Source organism: Anguilla anguilla, chromosome 12 (assembly GCF_013347855.1).
Source record: "Anguilla anguilla isolate fAngAng1 chromosome 12, fAngAng1.pri, whole genome shotgun sequence".
In the NCBI taxonomy this organism is placed as follows: Eukaryota; Metazoa; Chordata; class Actinopteri; order Anguilliformes; family Anguillidae; genus Anguilla; species Anguilla anguilla.
The window spans coordinates 16726320-16751319 of NC_049212.1; the positions used below are offsets into that span (position 1 = coordinate 16726320).

General features: G+C 47.5%; 1 protein-coding gene across 8 annotated transcripts in view; it reads left to right on the forward strand.

Moving 5' to 3' along the window:
- mecom (MDS1 and EVI1 complex locus) overlaps positions 1 to 25000 on the forward strand; it is a 138419-nt gene that overhangs the window by 88125 nt on the left and 25294 nt on the right. For 7 of the 8 annotated variants that reach the window (XM_035385689.1, XM_035385693.1, XM_035385694.1 and 4 more), the window contains exon 3: positions 24560 to 24694. In XM_035385689.1, coding sequence (XP_035241580.1) covers positions 24560 to 24694 — 135 coding nt within the window. Of the gene's footprint in view, positions 1 to 21935; positions 22729 to 24559; positions 24695 to 25000 lie in introns of those variants that run through there. The other variant, XM_035385695.1, reaches the window with a different exon arrangement.

The following is a 25000-nucleotide window of genomic DNA, read 5'->3' on the forward strand; positions in this document are numbered from 1 at the left end:
CACAGATCTCGGGCCTGTAAAAATAGCAGCGCTCTTCTCAGAAGCCCTGCACAAAGGAGCAGCTCTCGCTCATTGTTACTTCTGCTGAACAAAAAAAAAAAACATGACATCAGCCTGCCTTTAAGTCCTCTGTCTCGCTCCCTCTCTCTCTTTCTCTCTCTCTCTTTCTCTCTTTCTCCTGCTCTCTCTCTCTCTCTCTCTCGCTTCTCGCTCTTCTCCGTATTGTGGCGCTGAAAGCTCTCTGTCTGCTGAGAGGCCAGTGAATACCCAGATGACCGGGATTCTCCTAAAGTTTCACGACGCGCAATTAAGGCGGAGAGGGCGGGGCACGGCGGGTCAGGGGGGGCCCCGGCGAGTCACGGCCCCTGTCACCCTAACAGGCCTGGAAGGCCGTGCCGGAGTATCGGTGTCTCTGCTGGAGGAGGAGGAGGAGGAGGAGGAGGCCTGGCGGATCTGCATCCAGCCCCTGCAGCTGTGGCTCATATCCACACCGTCTCATTTAGATAAACCCGCCGGAAAAAAAAAGAATGGAAATTACGCGGCTGCTTTTTACCGAAAAGTTTAATTTAATTGGCGTTTTTTTCTCTCATAAACGGTTAATTGAAATGCCTTGAGGGCGGCCCAGCGCAAAAAAGCCAATAAAAAATCTCAGAATAGAGTTTTATAGGGGCTGTCTATGTGCATAATTAAATCCTTCAGGCGCTTTTAAAAAATGCGTAAAGTAAACGGTTATGCAAGAGGGGCCTGCTGAGAGCAGCGGCGTTGGGCGGGCGGGCGGGCCGCCGCTCCGGACGGGCCGGGCTGGATGGGAAAGCCATAACGGCGCTGGAGGACCGCGAGCCCGGCACAAATCACCCCGACTCTGACACCTCGGGGACTCCTTTACGGCCGCTGACAAAACCAATACACACCCGCATTCTGTGTGTCCCCGAAAAAACTCCACTGACATTTTTCAAACAAAAAAAATAAGAAAACGGGGGCTGGGAGATTGGAGGGGAGGGGAAAACAGCAGTGTAGACGGGGAAAACAGCAGGTATGGGCTCGCCAAGGTGGTCACGGAATTATAGCGGGAGACGGCTGACCTTGTGTGGTTAAACATTTGAATAAGTTTGTGCCTTCTTAATGAGCGCGTGTGTGTTTCGGGACTGGGGGAGTGACTGGGGTTAATTGCTGGAGATGGTCTGTGCCACACTGGCAGCGGGGAGCAGGGGCTGGTGTCAGATTTCACTGCGCTTTGGGGAATTGGGGAGCCAGCGAAGACAGGATCAGATTTGGGGGCAAAAAAGGGGAGGGAGGAGAAAAGCTGGAGAGATGTGTGTGTGTGTGTATGCGTGTGTGTGTGTGTGTGTGTGTGTGTGTGTGTGTGTTTCTGTGTGTGTGCGGGTGTGTGTGTGTGTTTCTGTGTGTGTGCGTGTAGATGTGTGTGTGAGTGTGTGTGTGTGTGCGTGTAGATGTGTGTGTGTGTGTGTGTGTGTTTCTGTGTGTGTGCGTGTAGATGTGTGTGTGTGTGCATGTAGATGTATGCATGTATATGTGTGTGTGTGTGTGTGTGTGAGAGTGTGAGTGTGTGTGTGTGTCTGTGTGTATAGGTGAGTGTGTGTGTGAGTGTGTATGTGTATAGATGAGTGTGCGTATAGATGAGTGTGTGTGTGTGAGTGTGTGTGTGTGTATAGATGAGTGTGCGTGTAGCTGTGTGTGTGCGTGTGTGTGCATGTAGATGTGTGTGCGTGTGCGTGTGCGTGCATGTAGCTGTGTGTGTGTGTGTTATGATAAATGATAGCGTGTGGAGCAGATAACCCTCCAGGAGACGGGGATGGTGAGGCCAGGCTGAGCAGCTCCCTGCTGACGGGCGCAGCGCGTTCTCTGGCTGTTTGTTTTCTCTGCTGGCTCCTGGTCTGCCGGGCCGCGCTGATGGAGGACGCTTCCCTCTCGCGCACCGCGGGCAGCGTGCGGCGGCCGGCGCCGGCGAGTCGCGGGGTCCCCGCCGCGGGAGAGCCCCCCCCTCCCCCCCCGCCCCGCCGGGCCGCCCCGCGGAGGAGCAACGGCAGCGCCGCTATCAGCGCTCCGCCCGTCTGCCGGACCCCGCCGCACATTAGCGTCTTTGTCTCGGGGTGCGTCTGGGACGTGTGGGGGTACCCGGGGGCGGGGGGGTGGGGGGGGTCGAGCGCTGCTGCCTGCAGCCAGAGAAAAACGACACTCTCGCTCGTTAAATCATCGCGCCTCTGAGTGGTAAAAGACATCCTGTTGAGGAATAAAGAATGTGGGCGGCCATGACGGCTCTATGAATGGCTGTTTTCATAAGCGGGCGACGGCTCACTTTTCTGTGCTATAGCCAAAATAGAATATCCTCTGCTCACCTCCTAATTGCATCCATGAGTTCAGAGGGGTGTCTGTGTCAACATGGTCAGTACTGCTGTAAACATGTTGGTAATGTGGTCATTGTTGCTGCAGATATGGGCTGTATATAGTGAGTGCTGCAGTAAATTTCTTGGTAGCACGGTCAGTGATGGTGTAAAATGGTTTTAATTTGGTCAGTGTTTGGTACGAACCTGGTATTATTGTGGACAGTACAGCTGTGAACATGTGGTTGGTGTAAATCTGGTTGAGTGTTTCTCTGGGATTAGCTGCTTGAAGAAAGTTTTCCGGTCTATTTATAAGAAGTTATCTTGTCCCTGTACTCGATCAGCAGTGTGGAGCAGTGGTTAAGTGCAGCAGTGTGGAGCAGTGTAATTATAAAGATTATTATAATCATAATGACAATTAATAAAATCTATTTACATCTAAAACCTGTCTTTGTTCAGTTGCTTTTTATTATCAATTTAATTCAAATCTGTGGCTGTTATTTTAAATGTGACTCCAAACAAAACAAATGAAACCCCAGAGGGAATAACTGCTAGAAACTGAGAGCATAATTTATTTTCATTGAAATTTTCTGTTAAAAGAAAAACATAAATTAACATACTTGAAAGCAGTGGCAGTTTAAAAAAGGGTTTGAATGCTTTAATGTCTTGTGCATGCAGCCTCTTACAAAAGTAATAGAATGTTTATAGTCAAATTTCTGTGATTCAGATGAGAATGTGTTTGTGTGAGTGCCGATTATTCTGTACTACTTTACTTTGTGAACAGAATACCCGTATGGGGACAGACTTCACACCAACTCTTCCACTGCAGTAGTGAGAGCTTCTTTAGCTGAAGAGCTAATGCCACTTCACAGAGAAAGGACAGTTATAGAAACCAATCAACAAGGACAGACTGAGAAAAAAGAAGAGATGGTCAGAGAGCTGCTCAAAGCTCATTGGCATACCTTTTTCCAGAAGAATCTGGGGTGCTGAGTTACGTCAAATGTTTAGTTTAGAATTTTATGTGTTTAGTTATTTTCTCTTATGAGAATGGTGTTGTCCTTTTCCCTACTATTACTAATGGGTGTAACCAAAGGCAAGTCCAAAGGTGATTCGAACCTGCACTAAAATAGGCTGGTGTCCAGGATTCAAGAGTAATCGTGTGAGCATGACTGTGCTGCATGCTCTTCGAACACGGAGAGGGGAGCACTTGAGCCTGACTCTGTGAAGTCTGTGAGCTCAGAGTTATTGTAAACTGTGAGGCTTTCCCTCTGATGGCTGAAGGGTGAGAGTGTCCGTTAAGTGTGCTGCGTGTCCTGTCACAGAGACCGTAAGCGTTAATGCACGGTCTGTCACAGCCCCCGCGATAAGGCCCCTGCTTACTGTGCAGTAGCCCTGGCGGGAGAGGGGGCTGCTGGGAGAGAGGGCCGCCCCCCTGTTGCCCCCCCTCCTCTCCTGTACTTTTGGCTCCCAGGGGCCCTTTCTTTTACACCCCATGCGGTGCTGGCCTTCCGCGTTCCTCCAGAGGGAGTCTCTCTGGACAGCCATGGAGGAAAGGGGCGTCAGGTTTGCAGTCTTTTAGATGGCATGCACAGCATTTTTTTCGGGGGGGGGGGGGGGGGGGGGGGGCATGGGGTGTGGAGGAGTGGGTTGGAGGCGACCTATCAGCCAATACTTCTGGAATGCTTTAGCCATTTTAGTTCTGTTCTCTAGTGAGATCAGTGGAATGTACCTTTTTCCATCGGTGTGTCCATTTTGACAGCATTGTTAAAGTAATATTATGAGCCCGAAATTGTACACCACTGAGCGTGCTCTGTACCAGTCCCCCTCACCCACTGCGCTCATGTCACATCTACTAGAGGAAGGAGATGACTATTAATGACCTCATCCAAATTTTTAAGGAAGGTTCATGAAAAAGTAAGAGAGAGAGAGCTGCAGGATTATTTCTCTATCAGATAGAGGAATGCCTGATGATAACTTTTAATGATAACACTGAAGGCTTGGGTCAGCCAACAGTCATCTTTTTGCCCGCACTCAATTAATGCCTGAACCCCCCATGGTGTGAAGGTGTACACTAATCAGTTTGGAGGGGTCTGTGAGGACATATCTGTGAGAACACTCTCAGGCTTCAGCCCTCTCCATCAATACGCTAATTCATCAGCACTTTAAGGTTGCCAAACTCAAATATTTGCTCCGCACATATTTAATATTTATGATGATGAAAACAAATATTGCCCTGAAGGCTGAGTGACACAGAGGGGTCAGAGCGTGGGCCTCACCTGGAGAGCGTGTGAGGGGCCCGTGGGCCACAGTGGCCTCTGTGAGCAGCTTCCCTCTCCTCTGGGGCCCTGTCCACATCACAGGCCTGGCGCCCGCTGCTCTGTTTGCTCTCAAACACACGCTAATGCGGCCAAGCTTCACCAACTGCTTATGTGTGTGTGTGTGTGTGTGTGTGTGTGTGTGTGTGGTATGAGTGTGTGTGTGGGTGTGTGGTATGTGTGTGTGTGGGTGTGTGTCTGTGTGCATGTGTGTGTGAGTGTCTGTGTGTGTCTGCATGTGTGTGTGTGTGTGTGTGCATGCGTGTGTGTCTGCGTGACTGCGGGTGTGCATGCGTGTGTGTGTCTGTGTCTGTGTCTATTGTGTGTGTTTGTGCTTGTGCGTGTGTGTGCATGTCTGTGTGATTGTGTGTGTTTGTTAGTTTGTGTGTCTGAGTGTGTGTGCATTGTGAGTGTGTGTTTGAATGTACATATTTGATGAAAGACAGTGATTGGTGTTATGTTTTGCTAGTGGTTCATATTCAGTTTCAAGTGTGCGTGCACTGCTTTTGAACTGCACAAAAGTTAAGAGGCGGGGGTGACACCCTCCCCTCCGACCCTGACCCCCTAGTGTGACCCCCCAGCGTTGTGACTGACTGAGCCGGAGTTGTCTGCTACCTCTCTCCTCCGCACAGCTGTCCCTCCTTTCTTTCTTTCTCTCCTTCTTTGTCTTCGTTCCATTGATAAGTTATTGTGCAAGTGGTTGGAATGTACACAGCGAGAGCGTCCCCGCTCCGCCATTGTCCTTTATCACAAACAGTACACCTCTCTTTCTCCTTCTCCTTCTGATGTGCGCGAGAAAGGAGAAGAGAGGGAGAGGGAGAGAGAGAGAGAGAAGAAAGGCAGTCACAGCAGACTGGTGCTCAGAAGAAGAGGAGACAACATCGGATGACTCAGTGCAGCTCGCTCTCCGGGAGAGAGATACGGACATACAGATGTATTCAAGGAGAGAGCAGATGTGACTGTGTGTGTGTGAGAGAGAGAATAAGAGAGAGAGATAGGGCGAAGACAGCGAAAGCACAGGAGTCAGAGTGCAGTAAATCAGTCAGTGAGCCCACAGACCGCCCCCCCTCCTCTACCTGCTCATTCATCCTCTCCTTTCAGGGATTAGGAGCTGTGGGCTGACGGCACACCTGCGTGCTTCAGCTCAATGGGCCGGCGGGAACCTTATCTGCCGCTCCGCGTCTCTGCTTCCCGTGCGGACAGACTGGGCATTGTGCGCGCAGCGGCGAGGTTACCGGAGGAGGGGAGCGAGACCCCGCGTGCCTTCTCCCCCTCGCGCATTCCTGGGGTGTGAGCCTGACGCGCGCGGCGCGCCGACGCTAACGCTAGCGCTGCGGGGCTCAGCCGTACCTCCGCTGGGCTGTCTGACGCGTCGCCGCAGCTGGTCTCAGCGATCAGGGCCCTGTTCCGCAGAGCAGGATGACCGAGTTAGCTGGGTAACTGTGCTGAGTAAAACCCGGAACCCTCCCAAATCTGGAACGTGGACTGAAGTGGAAAGGGCTGTTCCGGGTTTTACTTATCCGGCTAACTCAGTAATCCTGCTCTGTGAAATACCCCCCCTGGACAACTGTTCTCTGACTAAGTCCTGCTGATGCTGATCAACACACCTGGTCTCTCATTAATTCCAGCTGCTGATCTCTGATAAATCACAGTCGCTCATCTCTAACTCATCTATGACTTGTCACAGGTACTTACCCTGAGCTCATCACTGCTACTCATCTCTAACTCATCACAGTTATTGATCTATGACTTGTCACAGGTGCTTACCCTGAGCTCATCACTGCTACTCATCTCTGACTCATCACAGCCGCTGATCTTAAGCATCAGCTTCGGGAGCTGCAGTAGAAATAACACAGCCCCTGGGCCTGCAGCCAGCAGGCAATCATTAAGCAGTCAAATATTCCCTCAAAAATATTCTTAATAATGGCACCGCCTGACAAAAACCAAACAAATTAGGCGTCTGGTGTGCGGGTGAAAATGGGGCGGGTTGTATTTGTGGAAGGGAACTTCAGATTTCAGACTGGGACTGGTGGTGGAGTTCAGAGTGAGGACCGGACTCGGTGGAGATTGAGTTACTGCACAAACCGGGGCAGCTCTGTAAATCTGACTGATATTTGCGCATTAAGTTATTGCAGCTCACGCCCGCGCCCCGGGTGGCTAACGCGGGGCCTGCGCGGGGTGCGGCGCGGGGTGCGGCGCGGGGTACCGCACGGTCAGGGTTAGGTACACAGCCCCTCGCGTCCCCGCTCAGCCACACAGCAGCAGGGCTGGGGGAAACTGCCCTTTTATTTAGTCAGCCTCGCTTTTTTTCAGACGTTTCAGACGTTATTTTCTCTCTAAACACGCCGTGGCAACAGACAAAGGACGAGAATGACCCCTTCCAGGGCACTGCATTCGCCAGCAGTCTGTGCTGTAGATAGTGTTTCATAACACAGCCCTGTATTTCTGAAAATGAATGTTTTTACCGTAGTTTATGACTCATGTTTGTCTTGTTTTGCATCTTGTTGGTTTTTTTGTATTTGTATTGTGTCTGTTTGAAGAGTTGTTTTGTGTATCTCTGCGTAGCTTGTGTCTCTAATTACGCAGACTTGAAGTTTTTCGGGCTGTCTTTGTACGGCTTTGTTCTGCTGGCGAATGGATTTGAGTGAAGTTTGTGACTATACATGTGCATTCAGAGTGTAATTATGTGTATGTATGTAGGAATTGGGGTGTGGAAAAATGTGCGTGTGTGTATGTGTGTGTGAATGTGTGTGATTGTGTGTGTGTGTGTGTGAGAGAGAGAGAGAGAGTGTGTGTGAGAGTGTGTGTGTGCATGTGCATGTGAGAGACAGTGGGTGTGAGTGTGTGTGTGTGAGAGAGAGAGTAAGTGTGAGTGTGTGTGTGTGTGCGCATGAGAGAGACAGTGTGTGTGTGTGTGTGTGTGTGTGTGTATGTGAGTGTGTGTGTGTGTGTGTGTGTGTGTGTGTGTGTGTGTGTGTGCATGCATGCATGCGGGTGTGTGTGTGTGTGTGCGTGCGTGTGTGTGTGCATGCGTGCGGGTGTGTGTGTGTGTGTGTGTGTGTGTGAGAGCACAGCCCATGTGTGCTCAGGGTGGTGTCTTTGCTCTGTTATTCAGATTGAGGGGAATTAGCCTGGGGGAATATCAGAACAGACAGTTGCCCTTGTAAGTGAGCGTCGGAATATAAATACCTCTGTTTCCAATTATAGCCAGCGCTGATGATAAATGCTTGTGAGTGGCGGGACAATAGTACACAGGCTGGCTGCTGGGCTCCGGCACGGTGCCTGGGAGGGAGGGGGGTGGGAGGGGGGGGGCGGGGGGGGCATTATTCCAAGCAGGAAGCGATGAGCGGTCCCGCTGAATAATCTGCGGGTGGAATGCGAATGAGGGGACGGGGCAGACCCGGGAGGGGCGCGGGGCCTTCAGCGAGGGGTGTATTTTTAGGCTCCTGTCCTGAGAGATGTTCTGCCACGGGGCGGGGGCCCAGGGCCCTTTCCTGATGGGGCTGGGGGTCCTGCTGAGGATGCTTTAGTGGCGGCTCTTTTACCTCCATTTGAAGAGTAAGAGCCCACTGACACCTCCCAGTACCCTAGACCCAGGTGACACACGCAGTAAAGCGTTCAGCGATAAATCAACTCTTACAGAGTACATGTGGTCCCTATTGGACTCGTGAACTTTGATAGAGTTGAATTAACACTGTGATATTTACAGTGATCAGGAACAAGGCTGTATCGTAGAGGAGGGAAACTCACTGGCACTGTGCAGCACGGCAGCCATTCTGCAGGGTAGTGCCCACCACAGATCAGCCGGGGTGGAGGGGGAGGGCTTTAAAACCACTCAAACAGGGGCGCCATTAGATTGCAGGACTCAGAGAGACTCAGTTGGGACAGGATGCAGGGACAGCCCCTGCTCTGCAGCATATGCCAAGGGATTCTTAAACGAGAATTTCAAATCTTGTGTGAAAAATGATAAGACTCCGAGACTCGAGTCGTTCGTGTTTCTCCCACAGTATCCTGAGAACCGAGATGGCTCTGCTTCCCCATTGGCCGGCTGAGTGCAGGGTTTTCTATTCTGGGCAAATCCACATTATATCACATTTTTTATTTGGTGGACGCGCCTGCATTTCTGCTATATTAATAAGTTATGAAGCTGGATATTTACTGAAGTCATTCAGGTGAACCCTGGTTGAAACAGCAGTGATACACCTGAGAATCATACCTGCAGCCCTTGGGTTAAAGGAATTAACCACCAGACCTTACTGCAACTGCTAATTCAGCAGGTCCCTCCACAGGATTTAAACTAGTGACATTTATGTGAAGTGCAGTCATTAAACTACTGACCCACTGAGCAGACTCTATGAACACAATGGGAAAATAGTGATGAAGGCTGAGAGTCTGAGAAACATACACACTACAGTTCCCAGCATGCAAATCTGCGGCTCAGGGCTGCGTAATGAAACAGTGTTTCACGACTGGAAACCAGGCCAGTTGATTATTCAGTCAAAAATGTGGGCCGCTGGCGCTCAATCCAAAAGCTTACAGGAGCGGTGCAGCTGGGATATGTCACAGGCCAGTGTAGCTTGTACGGTCATTGATAAATGTTGAGAACAGTAGGCTACATAGCTCAATCACTCGTAATTACAAGTCCCACGTAATCACAGTCCCTGTACTGCGTGGAGTAAATTGGCAAAACAGTCTTACAGCTGCCTCTGTTTTTTTCAGACTAAAGAAAACTGTATTTTATTCTGGGGATCATGAGAGGGAGCAGTGATGAAATGAGAGGGTTGCTGAACCCGCAGGAGTGTGGTCACGGGGCTTATGGACCAATCAGGGATGTTAACTCACTGTAAGGAGAGCACACCGCGGCCCTGGCTGCTCCCTGCTCCTGAACCTGTTATGCATTTCATGTGCAAATCTGCACTCCTCGGGAGAGGAATACCAATCCGGCAGCTCTGATTGGCTCGGGTTTCTCATTAGCATTAGCCCCGGTGCTCAAGCTGAAAACCTATCGGGCCGGAGCTCGGTCTTTCATCGCCACGGTCGTGTCTTGCTGCTCGGGCTAGCTGTTCGCTGGCTTGGGCTGGCTGCTCACTGGCTGCTCGCTGGCTGTTCGCTGGCTTGGGCTGGCTGCTCACTGGCTGCTCGCTGGCTGTTCGCTGGCTGCTCGCTGGCTGCTCGCTGGCTGTTCACTGGCTGTTCACTGGCTATTCGCTGGCTATTCGCTGACTGTTCACTGGCTGTTCACTGGCTGTTTGCTGGCTGTTTGCTGGCTGCTCGCTGGCTGTTTGCTGGCTGCTCGCTGGCTGTTTGCTGGCTGCTCGCTGGCTGTTTGCTGGCTGCTCGCTGGCTGTTCGCTGGCTGTTCCCTGGCTGTTCGCTGGCTATTCGCTGGCTCCGTTTCCTCGGGGCACACGCAGATGGGCCGAGTTCAGCGCAGCGCTCTGGTTCTCAGGGCCTTGACTCCGGGGCTGAGAGACAGAGCGACCCTAATCTGTGCTGGCGCTGACAGGGGGAGAGGGCGGTTTGTTCTGACTGATGCGCTTTGCTACTGTGCAGTCTGCTCAGGTCTCTCATGTCTCACCACTTAATTCAAAGCTGCTTTATTTGTTGCTCTTGAAATTGCTCTGTGGCTTGTTCCACTGCAAGCTGTCCTTATGACCAAATTGGAAATTATGTAAAGCAGGTCACTTTTGGATAAATGGGTGCATAAAATGTGAATAGTATTAGAAGTCTTTCTGAACGTCTGGTTCACCATTTGCACAATAGTCACCACCTGATGATGGCCGGGTTTGTGTGTGAGTCTGTGCAGGTGTGTGTGTGTGTGTGTTTGTGTGTGTGTGAGAGTGTGTTTGCATGTGCATGTATGCACATCTGTGAGCTTATGTGTGTGTGTATGCTGGTGTGTGTGTGTGTATGTGCGCATGTTTGTGTGTTGCTGCTTTATTAAGGACTGATTAAGGTACAGTAAACAGGAAGTGAGGCAGGCGGAGGTGAATGGTGCTCAGCCTGGGAATGTAATCCTCTCAGAGAGGCTGAGGGGCGAGTATTGCACCAATCAGGAGGTTGGAGGGGGAGGGGCCAGGGGAGCTCGCCGCCGATTACCTTAAACGGGGAGGTAACGAGCCCCCCTCCCACCGGCCCGGCCGTCCCGCACCTGCGCCAGGGCCACGCCGCGCCCCAGAGAGTGCCCGGCTGGCAGCGGGACGGGGAGCAGCTTGAGCCGGTCACTTCCGTTTAGCTCCTACGCCGCGCGGCGGGAGACGGCGGGTTCGGGGGGGGGGGGGGGGTGTGGGGGTACGGCTCCCAGGACAAGCCGTCCCCCCGGCAACCTGCCACATCTGGTACCTTCAGACGGGCTGGCTGCCGGCTGGACCGCGCGACGGGGGAGGGCGTGGCTCAATGCAGGTGAGGCTGGGGGGGGGGGTTGCGGGGGTGGTGGGGGGGAGGAATCGCGGTTCGGGCTCTCGGATGGGAAGGGGGGGTGCGGCTCGCGGGCCGTTGCTCGCGGCGGCTCCTGCGCGACTTCAAACGCAGCGCGGTAAACGGCTGGGCGCGGGCGGACAGGATATTGCGCGCCACGCTCGCTGATCCCGGCCCGTTTCGGCAGGGCGGCGCCTGTGTGGGACCCATTAGAGCCTAAACTGCTACTAATGAACCCCGTTTCCTGTACAAAGCGAGTGGCTCTTGGGGGACTCCCAGCAGCCTCTGGGTTTAATAAGTCCTGAATCCCAGTTAAGACGCGGGGATTTATCCCAGAGCCCGTACTGGTTCCAGCACAGCCCTGGAAAAGTTAATTACGCATGATTAATGGAGTATTTTCCCTCCAGTGATATCTGAGACAGGACAAAGCTGTCACGGGCCTGTCGGGCAGAATGGGGGCTGAATGAGTATTTATGTGATGGCATGTGATAGCCCTCCTCTCACCAGCCCCGGCACTCATCAATCACAACCCACTGCTCGCAGAGCTGGGAAATTGGTCTATCAGCACGGCCGCCCCCCCCTCCTTTCAATCAGCCCCCGGGCTACAATGCTTCTTTAGCTCACAGTCCTGACCAGCGCAGGGGTCAGCGCAGGAGAGGGGGGCACCAGCCCATCCCATCCATTACAGCTCTGCTTTCTCTCTGGCAGCCGGACGGCGGGGTTCTATTAAGAGCCCTGAGATTCAGGAGAGCCAGGTCCTCAGAGCCCAACACACACACTCACACACTCACACACACACACACACACACACACATACACACACACACACACACTCACACACACTTACACACACACACACACACTCACACACACACACACACACTCACACACACACACACACACACTCACACACACACTTACACACACACTCACACACACACACTTACACACGCACACACACACACACACACATGCATACACACACACACACACACACACACGCATACACTCATACACACATACACACACACACTTACACTCTCACACACACACACACACACACACACATACACACACTTACACACACACTCTCTCACACGCACACAGACGCACACAGACACTCTCACACACACACACACACACGCATACATGCACTCACACACAGACACACACACACACACACACTTACACGCACTCTCTCACACACACACTCACATATAAACACATAAACACACACTTTGACACATACACACACATGTACATGTACACACACACACACATGCACGTATGCAGGCACACACACAGACGCATACACATCACGCACACACACATACACACACTCTCACATACACACACGCATACATACGCATACACACACACACACACACACACACACACATACATGTACACACTCACATACACACATGCACATTCGCACACACACACACACACACACATATACACATATGCATTCATGCACACACAAACATGCACTCACACACCCCAGGCCCCTCCTCTCTCGCTCTCCTCAGTTTTTCACCTCAGCGGTGTGTGTTTTTCGTTGCTGAAGTGCTGATGACAGTAGCTAACGCATGGGAAGAAGTGCAGTGATCTTTGCGGAATGAACCGGAGGGAGGAGCTACTGACCCTTGACCTGTGTTCTGTTAGGACGTGGATGGCTACACTTTCGCTGGGGTTTGATCTGGCAAACGGAACGGCGTTTAAATGCGCGCCCCCGGGCGCTGCATCTGTGTCCCTCACAACCATAAGGAGAAGCTCTCAGGAACCCCAGAGCACCTAATCCCGCTGAGACCCCTCCAATGTAATCAACGCCGCCCGCCGCAGATTACATCATAAACACAGGTCCCCGCAGATTACATCATAAACACGAGCCGGCGCAGATTACATTCGCACCCCTCTCTTGTTTAAGAAGCTCATTTGTTTTCCCCCCTCAGAAGAGGCTCTTCATTTGCTGAATATGTGCTGGCGCTCGAGAGGCCAGCGGAACACTGGGGGGGTCACGACCCCCGCTGAATAGATGAGGGTCTTCCTGTCGAGGTGAGAGAGAGAGACAGCGCTCCTGTCAAACAAACAGAAATTGAATACGTTGTGTTCTATCAGGACGTCCTCGCAGTGTACACACTGCCACGGGCTTGATTACGAATATCTTCGCTTCTATAAACAGGCCGGCCGAACAAATTGCTCGCGGAGCAAGAGTGAGGGATGCTGGAAAGGTGGGATTTTCTCTGCATTGGTCAGGAGGAGTCTGCTTTTCCACAACTTCAGTGGGGGGGTGGGGGGGGGGGGTGTTTGGAGTGGGTAAATGGGGTGGGTGGGGGGGGGGGGTTGATGGTTGAATTTCTCACTCTGATCATCTGGAGCTGGCAGCCATGCTGTGGGTTAATGAAATTGGAATGCTTCACAGGGCCAGCGTGGTGAAAAGCAGCTTCCTCTGATTCAGGAGCGACGCGCGGTTTTATAGTGCTTCTTCTGTTCCAGTCCGCTTCGCTGACGTCTGACGGAGAAGCACGTTTTTGTGTAAACACTGCTTAGATCGCTGATTTTGCGGGCTGTTGTGCCTTCTTTAATGTGCACCTGTGTGAGTGGATGTGTTTGCAAATGCTTGACTTATGTGTGTGTGTGTGTGTGTGTTGTGAATGAGTGTCCGTGTGGGTAGTGTGTGTGTGCATGTGTGTGTGCTTTGTTCACTTGACCCTCATATACTTTATTTTTATATGATATATTATACTAATATTAATGCAAATATTTCCAGATAGAATTAGCCGTTTTAATAAGTGAAATAGCGGAACCCTCTGCGCTTAATGCACTTGGGAGAAAGTAGCCATGGTGCCCCTCTCCCATTCGAGTAGCCTGTGATTTTCATGAACGTTCACCTTTACATCCCGCTTTCTCCCGTCATGCCGCGGGGCGGGACAGTGCTAGGGTCTCGCACCCCCTGAGATGGGGCTGAGAGGAGGGCAGCGCGGTTTGGGCAGGCGGGCGGGCGGGCTGGCGGGCGGCTTGGCGGGCGGGCTGGCGGGCGGGCTGGCGGGTGGCTTGGCGGGCCGGCCTTGGCGTCTCCGAGACGCTGGCGGGAGAAATGGTCTGGTCATAGTCCAGCGGCGCTCCATTATTTCGCTCAGAGACACGCATCGATCCGTCCGTCCCTGGTGACGAGACACGGCGCGTGATTGATCCCCAATTCAGCCCTTCACAACACAGGTCCATAAACAGCAGCACACACATCATAAAGGCTGATTTATCTTCAGCCCGCCTCAGCCCCGGCCCAGAAAATTACCCCAAAACTGGAGGACATTACAGTGATTGCTATTGAATTAAATAAGCCTTGAGTGTGTCACTCAATCAGGTATGACAATTTAAATGTGCTTGTGTATGATTACTGAAAATCTTTAGATTGGCTTCACAAGGCTTGGCTTTGAACACGACCACAGGTGCATTTGGGCTTTGTGGAAAACGGTACAGTAGGTAGACTTACTGATCCACTGTTGGTCTGTTTGGTGATCTAGGAGCTTGGATGTGCCCGTCTACAGTAGGGAGATGCAGTGTGTCATTTAGTCAACATGGTAATCCACTCAGCAAATCTGGTGATCCCCTCTGTACGTTTATGTGACTGGAAACATAGATTTAGTGGAGCTGGTAATCCACAGAACTGGACCATCTCCAACTGGCCCTGGGCTCTTTGCCAGAGGCTAGCAAAGCACCCCAAAGAAAAAGGGAAATTTGAGGGGTATAATGGAGACGTTATATGGAGGTTGTTGAAGGTTCTCTTGGGTGGCTACTTCCTGGCTGTTGTGACACAGGCTGCTATCCCAGAATTCCCTCATTGGCACTGTTTGAGTTAAACTGAAATCATTGGCTGGTCACTGCTGGCCTGTAAAGCCACTTCACATCTAGTTGAGGACTTAATTAGGAGTTACACTATATCAGAAAGGATTCTTGATTTTGTTTGAATGCTGCCTCAGGTTTGTGTGAGATGTGTGTTGTTTATAGGACAGCTTGGGCTTTAATCAGACTTATATATGTAAAAATATCTGCACTCATACGTAAAAATAGTCTCACACACAAGCGCACATGTACAGTATATATACACGCACAAACACATTCACACACACACACAAACCTTTGCACACATATGCATGCGCATACACATACTCTCACAAATTCACACATGTACAGGAACACACATGCATACGTACGCACGCATGGACACACACATACACGATAAATTATTGCACGCTATAAAGTGCACTGGGTCCACTTATAGCCTTCATTTAAATTGCCCAGTGGAGTGTCATTTTAGCCTGGTCTCTCTGTAACAGAGGTGCTAAGGAAAAGTACAATCTGCAGTGTGGGACTGTGAACCAGCTCCTCTGTGTACTCCTCTTAAGTCGGTAATATCACAGATTGAAACGTTCAGGGGACAGACAGGGTCAGGTACCTGGCTTCATGGTGGCTGGCTATTGGTTCGCGCACTGTAATCGTCTCCAAAGGGCCAGAATGAACTCTGGGAAAATGTCCCTTTATTAGGTGTTGCATGTTGAGCATGGAGGTCTGTTGTAGAATGTGCGGTTTGGATTTACGTATTTTGAGTGCGGTGGTCCCCTCCAGAGGAGTCCAGAAGCACAGCACAAATCCTCCGTCGTGTCTGCGTGTCCTCCCACTCCCCTTCACACATCACCAGCCACCCGCACGCCGCTGGCTCCCCCGTCACAGCGGCTCTCCGCACGCGCATGCATACCTGCCGCTGTGTCGCACCCCCGTAACCCCACTCCGCATGTAACTACCCACACCGCTCTACATACAGCACGCTCGTCCCTGCTGAGATACAGTTCGCTATTTCAGGAAAGTACATTTGTCTCTTCTGATACTCAAAAAGTGGTGTTTCTGAATTCTTCAGGAGAGTACCTGGAGGATATGATAGCGTATGCCTGCACGCGTGATTCCGTTTCGTTTTTGTTCGTTTTTTCTATTATTATTTTCCTTCACACTTTTTATTTTCTCAGAAAAATGAGCAAAAGTTGTGAAGAGACTTTCGTGAAGAAATTGATTGTCATATAGGATGACTTGACGGACTGATTCAGCTGCGGGCTGTGCCGTTACTTATCGCGCTAGAGTGATGGATACACAAACCATTCATAAACACCTGTTGTTTTTATTGGAGGAAAAAAGACACACCTTTTAAAAACATTTTTTAACCGTCACTTCAGTTTTTTAAAATACATTCCATTGCTCTTAATAAAACATTGAATTGCTGGATTTAGTTCCAAAGGTCAGCATTGGACCAGTCTGTGCTGTAGCTTTACAGCATGCGGGTTTTGCATGTGAGTGCTCCGACGAAAGTGTAGTTGCTCATGTAGGACCCTCCAGGCAGGGAAATCGTGCCTAGCAGGTATTTCCCCCCATTAAATATTAGCCTTTCGATTTACTGTGGTCTATTAAAACTATGTAGTTGATGGATCTAGTGGTCTGGTCTGTACTTCAAGCAATCCCAGACAGCCTAACGAAGGTAACGAATGTGTAAAGTCCGCTTCACGTCTTAAGTAGACTGCTGTGTTGTTTTCCACCGTTTCTACATTAAAGGTGAAGATGATATCTAAGCGTTTAAGAAGCCATTTGTTCTCCCTGTAGCAGTAAACAAAATATACTAATTACCCCCACTTCAACCCGGGGGGGCTTGTTTAAGTTTCCAGCATGTTCCTTGTGTAGGCGCTTTCCCTCTACTAAATTTATGTTTTAAAAACGTTACCTTTGACTCGGTGTCGGACTTTATCGCACCCCGTGGTCCACACACACTGTGCTCTGTGTTCGGAGGCGCTGAGGAGGAAGTATTTGTGATGATTACAGTCTCTGACTCCTCTCTACCTCTATAAATCCCCTCCACACAACATTCCTGCCGCCCGGCTTCAGAGAGCTGCACGGAAAAAGGACACTTCAGCGAATACATTTTATACTGGGTCTTTTGGAAATAATTCTCTCTTGCTGGGGAGGCCCTAATTAATGTATGTATGTTGCACGTAATAGTGCAACATTTGTGTTCAATAACCTTTAAAAAATAAATTAAAATGTCTTTATACTATAAGTACTATAATTCTTTCTCCTTATATGGCAGGGTTGATCTTAGTTTTGAATAGCAAGAGAACTTGCATAGGCTGTTATCTTGGGCATTGATGTCTGCAGTATTATAGCCTATAATGTTCGTGTGTTTGTATGTGTGTGCGTCGACGTGTGGCTGGCTGTAATTGCTGTTGCGAAATACGAAAGGTGATACATAAGTTCGGAATTTTAAGTCTCCAAAGTTTTTGAAAGTACCTACAGCCACAAATCGCAATTGTCATTTTTTGGAAAAACACTCCTTGTAATGCGTCACAGGAAGTTAAGTCCTAGGCTGGTGCGACGCAGGCTGTTCAGTTTCAGATGGGGTTTTCAGTTTTAATCGCGCTTGCTCATAACGTTACATGTTTGGAAAGTAGTTTTATATGTCTTGTGATTTTACTGCTCGGATGTGTTGTTTTGTTGTATATTTTTCAAGTCTTGGTGTCACACTGAGCCCTCTGTTCGCAATTCTGCGTCTGGATAAGATAAAATGTTCAGTGTTAAATCAACTCTTACAGAGTGCATGTGGTCCCTATTGGACCATGTGTACTATGTTAGAGTTGAATTAACACTGGACGTTTTACTGTGCACTTTAGGGATGAAACACGCCCAACAGATGATTCACTGGAGGAGGGGGCTAAAAGACCAAGTAGACAGTGCAGAAGTGATGAGGCACTAATTCAGAAAACACACAGGACCCTCTTCTTGAAGGCCACAGATAGTTTAGGAGATCGGCCTCTCTTGGAATGCCTGGCTGACCCCGGCAAATGAAAATAATCAAAAGTAATTAGAAGTGCGCTGGTCTGGTCGTGAGAGCCCCGAGCGGGAGGGTAAACATGGCGGGTGCGCTGCGCCACTGGGACGGGCCGGGCGGAGGCAGGGGTGCGCTGACCTTGTCCACATAAAGCTGTGATTTATGAAGTGCAGGGCACAGCAGCGGGGCTCCTGTCTTCTCCTGGAGAACCAAATTACTGAGGTGGAGATTAACACGCGCTCGCTACGGGCCTACTTCCAGACCAGGGAAATTTTTTATTTACATTTTTCCCCTTTCATTTCCTCCCCTTTCTTTTAATGGTAATTGGCCCACGAGGAAGCTGCACCTAAACTGTAGATTTTCTGAAGAGAGGGCCAATATAACGCTGAGAACTTTCGGTTTGCGTGCACGCGCCACAAATGCCTCAAAAACGTAACCGAAGCCACGTTTTAATTAAAATTGAATACGGTATTTATATGGGTCAACCCATACTACTATTACAACAAATACCCTATATATTTATTACCCAATATTTTACACAGGTCGACCGTACTACTATTACAACAAAGAATGTTAATTTAAAAATCTAATTTTATTTGCTACTCCTGTCCCCGATTTTTCTAACCAAAAGCATTTTTATGCATTTTTATATCTTTTGACATGTAGAGAGAATTCGGATTCGTAGTAATCAATTAATTAATGAATTTGCGGGGGGAAATTAGCCTATTGCTTGTGGCAATAAGCGCGTTTTATATTGGCTGTGTGCAAGCTCTCTTGAGTCTATTAGCCTGTGTGCTTTCATCGCTGTCTGGGTTTTCTTCCATTATTTTATCATATGGTGCCATTTGAATAATATATTGCTGTAATTCTATTTTGATAGTTTAATTCATTATTAAAACAATTGATTGAGATTCATACAAACATAATACTAAATGTATAACCATACAAGGTTACAATAAAACTGTGGCAGTCCTCTAACTTTTTTTTCTGATGTATGAAATTTCAGTTTCTTCATGATAAAGGCATGCGTAGCCTTTCCACACTTCAAGTCAATAGGCTATAACACCCAAACTGCATTGTTCTCAATTATATTTAAAACTCTAAAAAGACGTTCCGTGTTGTAATGATACAATTTTATAGGCTGTACCGCATCTGTTGTTGAGTAGCCTAGTACATTTTGGCTATTGGTTTTAATAACTTTGTTTTGGCTTTGATTGAACCTTCCTGAATTTTTAAATTCATTGTTCAGTGTCTTCGGTCTGTGGAAGAACAGGACGGGGACTTTATGGTATTTTAGCTCTTCGCGTGTGTCAATGGGAGGTCTCAGTCAATAAATAGCTGAAGTATTTCATGCTGATGTAGCCATGATATTTTTTTTCTTTTTTTCCTGGAGGATACGGTGGAATGCTCCTTAGACACAGGGTTTCCATTCGACCGACTCTGGGGCTTTAAGGAAGCCGGGGAAGGCGCGTTGCTTCTCGGCGTCAGCTTTCACCCTTCTGGGAATAGGGCTATTCTCCATAAAGCGGTAATACCTTAATAGACTGCTTAATATGGAGACTTACTGTGTGTAAACAAAACCAGCAGTTTATCATTTTTCAAATGTTGTTGTGCGCAAGAGTTCTTGAAAGACATTGAATGTTTATTAAATAGACGGAGCATACATAAACTCTAATCACAATTAGCATACACTTTCTATTGCCATGTCAAAGTTTAATGCGTATTTATTTATTTATTTATTATTTATTTTTTACAAAGGCTTCGTTTTTTTCTCAAATTTAACTTTTGAATAGCCGAAACAAACAGCCATGCAAATAAGTGGACATCAAACCCATGAAGAATTTGATGGTACATAAAATAAATAGGCTATATAAATTATTTCCGAAAGCGTCGTATTTAAAGACCAATTAAAAAAAGAAATGGAGCGCAATTTTAAAAGGGAACAGTAAACTCCCTCTAGCAGGTTTTTTTCCTCTGTAATTTGTTGATAAACAGTTGTTACATGCTGGTATGTTAGAGGGTTTAACTTTAAAGTGTTGGGGCGGGGGGGTGGCGTTGTAAGACAGTGTATGATCGTGCAGGGTTATGTAAATTCAGGACAATATGCATACATAATGTATTTTTCGCTATATGAATTGTCATAGATATTTAGTAGAGTACTTCTGGAGCCTTTATTAATTATCTTGCCAATAAGATAACTCATTATCGTTTCAACTTGATATTTCTATTATCGGTTGTTCGGGTGATTTCCAGTTCAAGGCTGTACAACTTGAATTTTTCATATTCCGTTTATAAATTTCATGCCTCTGTATAGATGATGTTAACGTATATATAGGCTATGGCAATTCTTCGTGGATGTAAGCAATAACACCCCCACCCCCACCCCACCCACCCCCCCCCATACCCCTTCCTCTCGGCGCTTGACTGATGCGATTTTCTCACGGAGGTATATGTTGATAATTCGTATATATGTAAATAAAAAGTCTTAGTACTTAGTACTCATGTAAATAACCATGAATCCAACAAATTAAGCACCCCCCACAAAACTTTACCGTTCAATATCTGCTTGTACGGTATAATACGCTGTGTTTTTTTTGGACTCCGCTCCAAAAAGTTTTAGTCAACACAGAGCGCCACCTTCCGGCAGCCTTGTGTCTGCACTGACAGCACGGGCCCCAGTCCTATCAGTTTTACCCCAATTTACCCCGGACCTGGTACTGATACCGCAAAACCTTTTGTTTATCCACCAACGTTTCCTCCTTTTCAGAAAGGACTGAACAGTCTCTATCAGAATCCTCGATCAGCCCTGCAGAGTCCGCGCGCAATCACTTTCCCAGATTACTTGTATTTAATACACAATGAATCATAAAACAAATCCCTCATCCTGACAGGAAGAAAATAGAACAGCTCATAGCTCGAGCTTTCCCAATTTATGGCTAAATTAAAAAAGGTTCCAACAATGGACAAGTCGAGGAAAGGCAGGAAATCAATGGCCGGCGAACCGGGGTCTCTTTTCGGTTCTCAAGCTGTGCGGAGTATGGGAATCTCTGGCGAGGTCCAGCTTATTTACACGTGATTTTTCCTGTCCTTCCTACGTTTGCGCTGCGATTTTCAAAAACAATGGGTATTATCTGAAATAGAAGTTCAATGCCACAGATAGCGGGCCACTGAGACATATTAATCATCTTCTCCTCGCTTTGCCCCCCCCCCCCCCCGCCCGCCCCCCTTTGCAGACATGCTTGAGAACTGAACTCTCATCCCTCTGTGTCCTCTACTTTGCCGCTTCCAAATTCTTTTCCCAAGATCTAAACTTTCAGTTTTTGCACTTTTAAGAAAATTCAGTTTTTCTTTTCAATATTCTCAATATTGTTTTATCTCGTATTACTTATAAATTATAGCTACCTTCTTTGGTAGCCTAAGACTTATGTGGTTTTGAATGTTATTAATGAACATTCAACATCATGAATGTAAACGAAATATAAAACGTACAAATGTAAAAATGTACGTAAAAATGTACAAATAAAAATAAAAATGTAAGAACCTGGGATGGTAACGGTAATTTAAAATGTATAAAATTCACTTATTCCAAATGTATACCAAAAGTTGGCAACCCCTATAAAGTTTATTTGATTGCTGCCATGGAGATTCAGGGAAAAGCTATGCATATTCACCTGTGAGTGTCCCGTGACATTCTGCTGAAGGGCTCGTGGGAGTGTTCCTCCTCTCCCGTGCAGCAGGTGTTTTGAAACGCAAACCATGTCATGTTTGAAGACCATTGTTTTATTTGTCACACCAAAAATGAAGCAAGATCAGACTTTTTGGGAGAGTTGGGGGGGGGGGGGTGTTGTTCAATTTACTGGATTTTTCTCTGCATCATGTTCGGACACCCCCCCTCCCCGGCCCAGACACGTACACACAAACACACATGCAAACACACTCATGCGCGAATCCACACACTTACGCATGCACGCACACACAAAGTGGAACATGTGCAAGATATTATGAGTACTTCATTGTTTTATCAACCCGGTGAAATTCGGTGCTGATGCATTTGTAGTCAATCCAATAGGACCCTGTCCCGACCTTTCGCTGACCTCTCCTCTCTATGCGGGCTGCTGTCACTTTAAAAATTTACTGAGGGGAGCGTCGTTCAACTTCCGATCGCGGACAGGCAAGATAGCCCAGACTGCGTTGCTCTGTATGGATGGGCGAGCAACATCCTCTTTAAAGAGACAGTCCGTGAAATAGAGACACGCAGAACACGGACGGGACGCGAAATAAGGTGGGCGATCCTGCCATTTCACTATCAGACGGCGAAAAAAAGGAAAAGGGCGCTCCCCGTCCGCCCCGCAGCAGGACACCTGGGAGTTTCACTGAGGGACGGAAGGCTGGTCTGGGATGAAGTTGCATGGAAGTTAATGTGCCTGGGGATTAACTTGATGTTCAGTTGACAATAAGAGAGAAAGTGAAAAAAGCCCGTGGGTGCTTAAAAAGAGTAAGAAAAATACCCAGTTCCGAAATCTCTGGGTATTTTTTAAAACTACAGTGGGCTATTTTAAGAAGCCAGGACCTTGATTAGCCTGCTTGGAACACGAACGACCCGAACGGTTACCTTTAGCCATCATTTGCGATCAGTTTGATTATTTTTTTCTCCGCTGCACGACTGAAGTTTTTTTTTGTTTGTTTGTTTGTTTTGTTTTGTCTGGAAGTTTTTATGATCCCCTGTCTGTGATATCGGTGATATTTGCGAATAACCTAACGCAAAATCAAGCGACCGGCTGATCACGGTAAGTTGTAGGCTATAGCTGGTTGTCCTGGCTTCACTGAACGCAGGCTTACACTCCTAGCCTGTTTTGAACTCCAGTTGTGACAGAATGATACTAAATTCACCTTTCATCGACATTATGGTAAATCAACAATACGGCCTGAAAATGCAAATATTATTTATGATTATTTCGACTGGCTATTCTGAAAGGTGGCCGATTTTAATATTATTATTATTATTATTATTATTATTATTATTATTATTTATGTATTCATTTTTATGTGCGGTATTTGAAAAGATTGTTTGACGTTTTATTGGATGGAGTTGTGTGGATCATTACAACAAGCAAAGGCATGTTGTATCATCGTGTTTTCGTGAAAACTATTGCTATTGTTTGAGGAAAAATACGGTAACTTTTGAAGTAATTCAATTTAATATATTTCGCTTGGCTAATTATTATGTTTTGTTTTGGATTTAAATTGTTTGGAACACATGTTATTGGCTTAATTTTAAAACGATACAACCATTGTTACTATAATTGAAATAACTGCATAACGATTTAAAATAAATAACAGACACCAACTATTTTTATCTTTTTTTTTTAACCTTTTCTGTTTTTCGTCCGTGTAGTTAATATGGTAATATATATAGCCTACCATTCCTCTTGTCAAAACTTAATATGATTTATTTTTAATAGAGAAATACATTTAATGTAATGTAAAATAGAAAACGACCTTACTTATGTACGTAATTAAATACATTTACGTGTAAAATCAATGTGACTCGAAGATGTATACGTATATAGATTTTATACAGTGTATTCATCCAGATTTTAAAAATACAATTAATCTTTTCGATTGAAAATGACAAATTTTGTTAAGGGGTCGGGGTGGTTACTGCGGGTAATTTGCCTGAGGTAATGGGCAAATGCGTGGTTAGTAATTATGCAGAGCCAAGAATCGCCCTAAAAAGCCAAGGTTTTCGCAATATTTTGCACAAATAGTTTTCTGCAAGTTAATGGTCTGAAACGACTCATTGAAAGTGACTCGATTTGCATGCACAGGGGTCAGATAAACTCTGCAGACACTCTTGGCCCTGCTAAGGTTCACAGATAAGGCCCTTTTGTCTGATTCAGACTTGCCGTGAAAACATTGGTTATTTCAGTGAAACGTATTCAGCGCGAGTGTCCATCACCCGTTAACATGTTTGAGAAGGTTTTCTATTTTTACTTAGTCATATGAAGTTCGGATTCAAACTTTATGTAAAAAAATACGATTTTACGCAGTGCTGTTTAATTGTAATATTAATTATAGTAGAGGGGTTTGATAGCATTACATTTTTTTATTTTAAGGATATTTTTGCTGATTTATTCAGGAATGTGCTTTTGGAAAATTCAGGCTGTGCAAATGTGTTATACATAATGCTTATTCCCTCAGATTGTTCCTGAAAATTGTCTTATTTACAGTAGCATAACTGATTTTGTTTATGTGGTAATATATCTTTTATGACAGTGTATTTTCTGTTTTTGCTTTCGAGGAAATATTGCAAACATGTATATTACACTTAGTTGAGCATTTAAAATTTTTCATTTTCAAGAGAGATTGTTTGAAGAAATAAATGAGATTGCTTAAAGTGTGTTTGTTTTTGAGGGTAGGGTGTGTGCCATGGTGTATGTTTAATTGTAAGAACGTGCGTGTGAGTGTGTGTGTGTGTGTGTGTGTCTCAGCTTGCAGACTCACAGTACTGTACGGCCTCTCTGTGGGAGGTATGCGGTCTCCCAGTGAGGACACAGTAACCTGTGCTGATAGAGATCAGCATGTGATGCGTATCTCTGTCTCTCTGTGTGTGTTCAGGTCCTGGATGACTTGGGCCATGTGAGGTTCTGCTCGAATGCCAGCCAGCCTGATATCAGGAGCTGGCTCAAGCACGTCCAGTTCGCCCCGCTCGCCCACCAACACAACCTCGCTGCGTGCCAGAGAGAGGATCAGGTATGTGAGGAGCGGTGCGTGAGTGTGTGCGTGTGCCCAGGAGTGGCCTGGGGGGGCCGGGGGGAGGGGGGCGCAGTGTGACCTCCTGCCCCCGTTCAGTGTTGTGTTAAAAGGTATTGTTGCGATCAAACACTCGGACATCATCCTGCCTTATTATGCTCCACGCCATGGAGTGTGTGTGTGTGTGTGTGTGTGTGTGGCTGTGCGTGTATGTGTGTGTGTGCGCGTGTGTGTGTGTGTGTGCCTGTGCGTGCGTTTTGTATGCGCCTGTGCATGTATGAGTGTGTGTGTGCTTGTGTGTGCTTG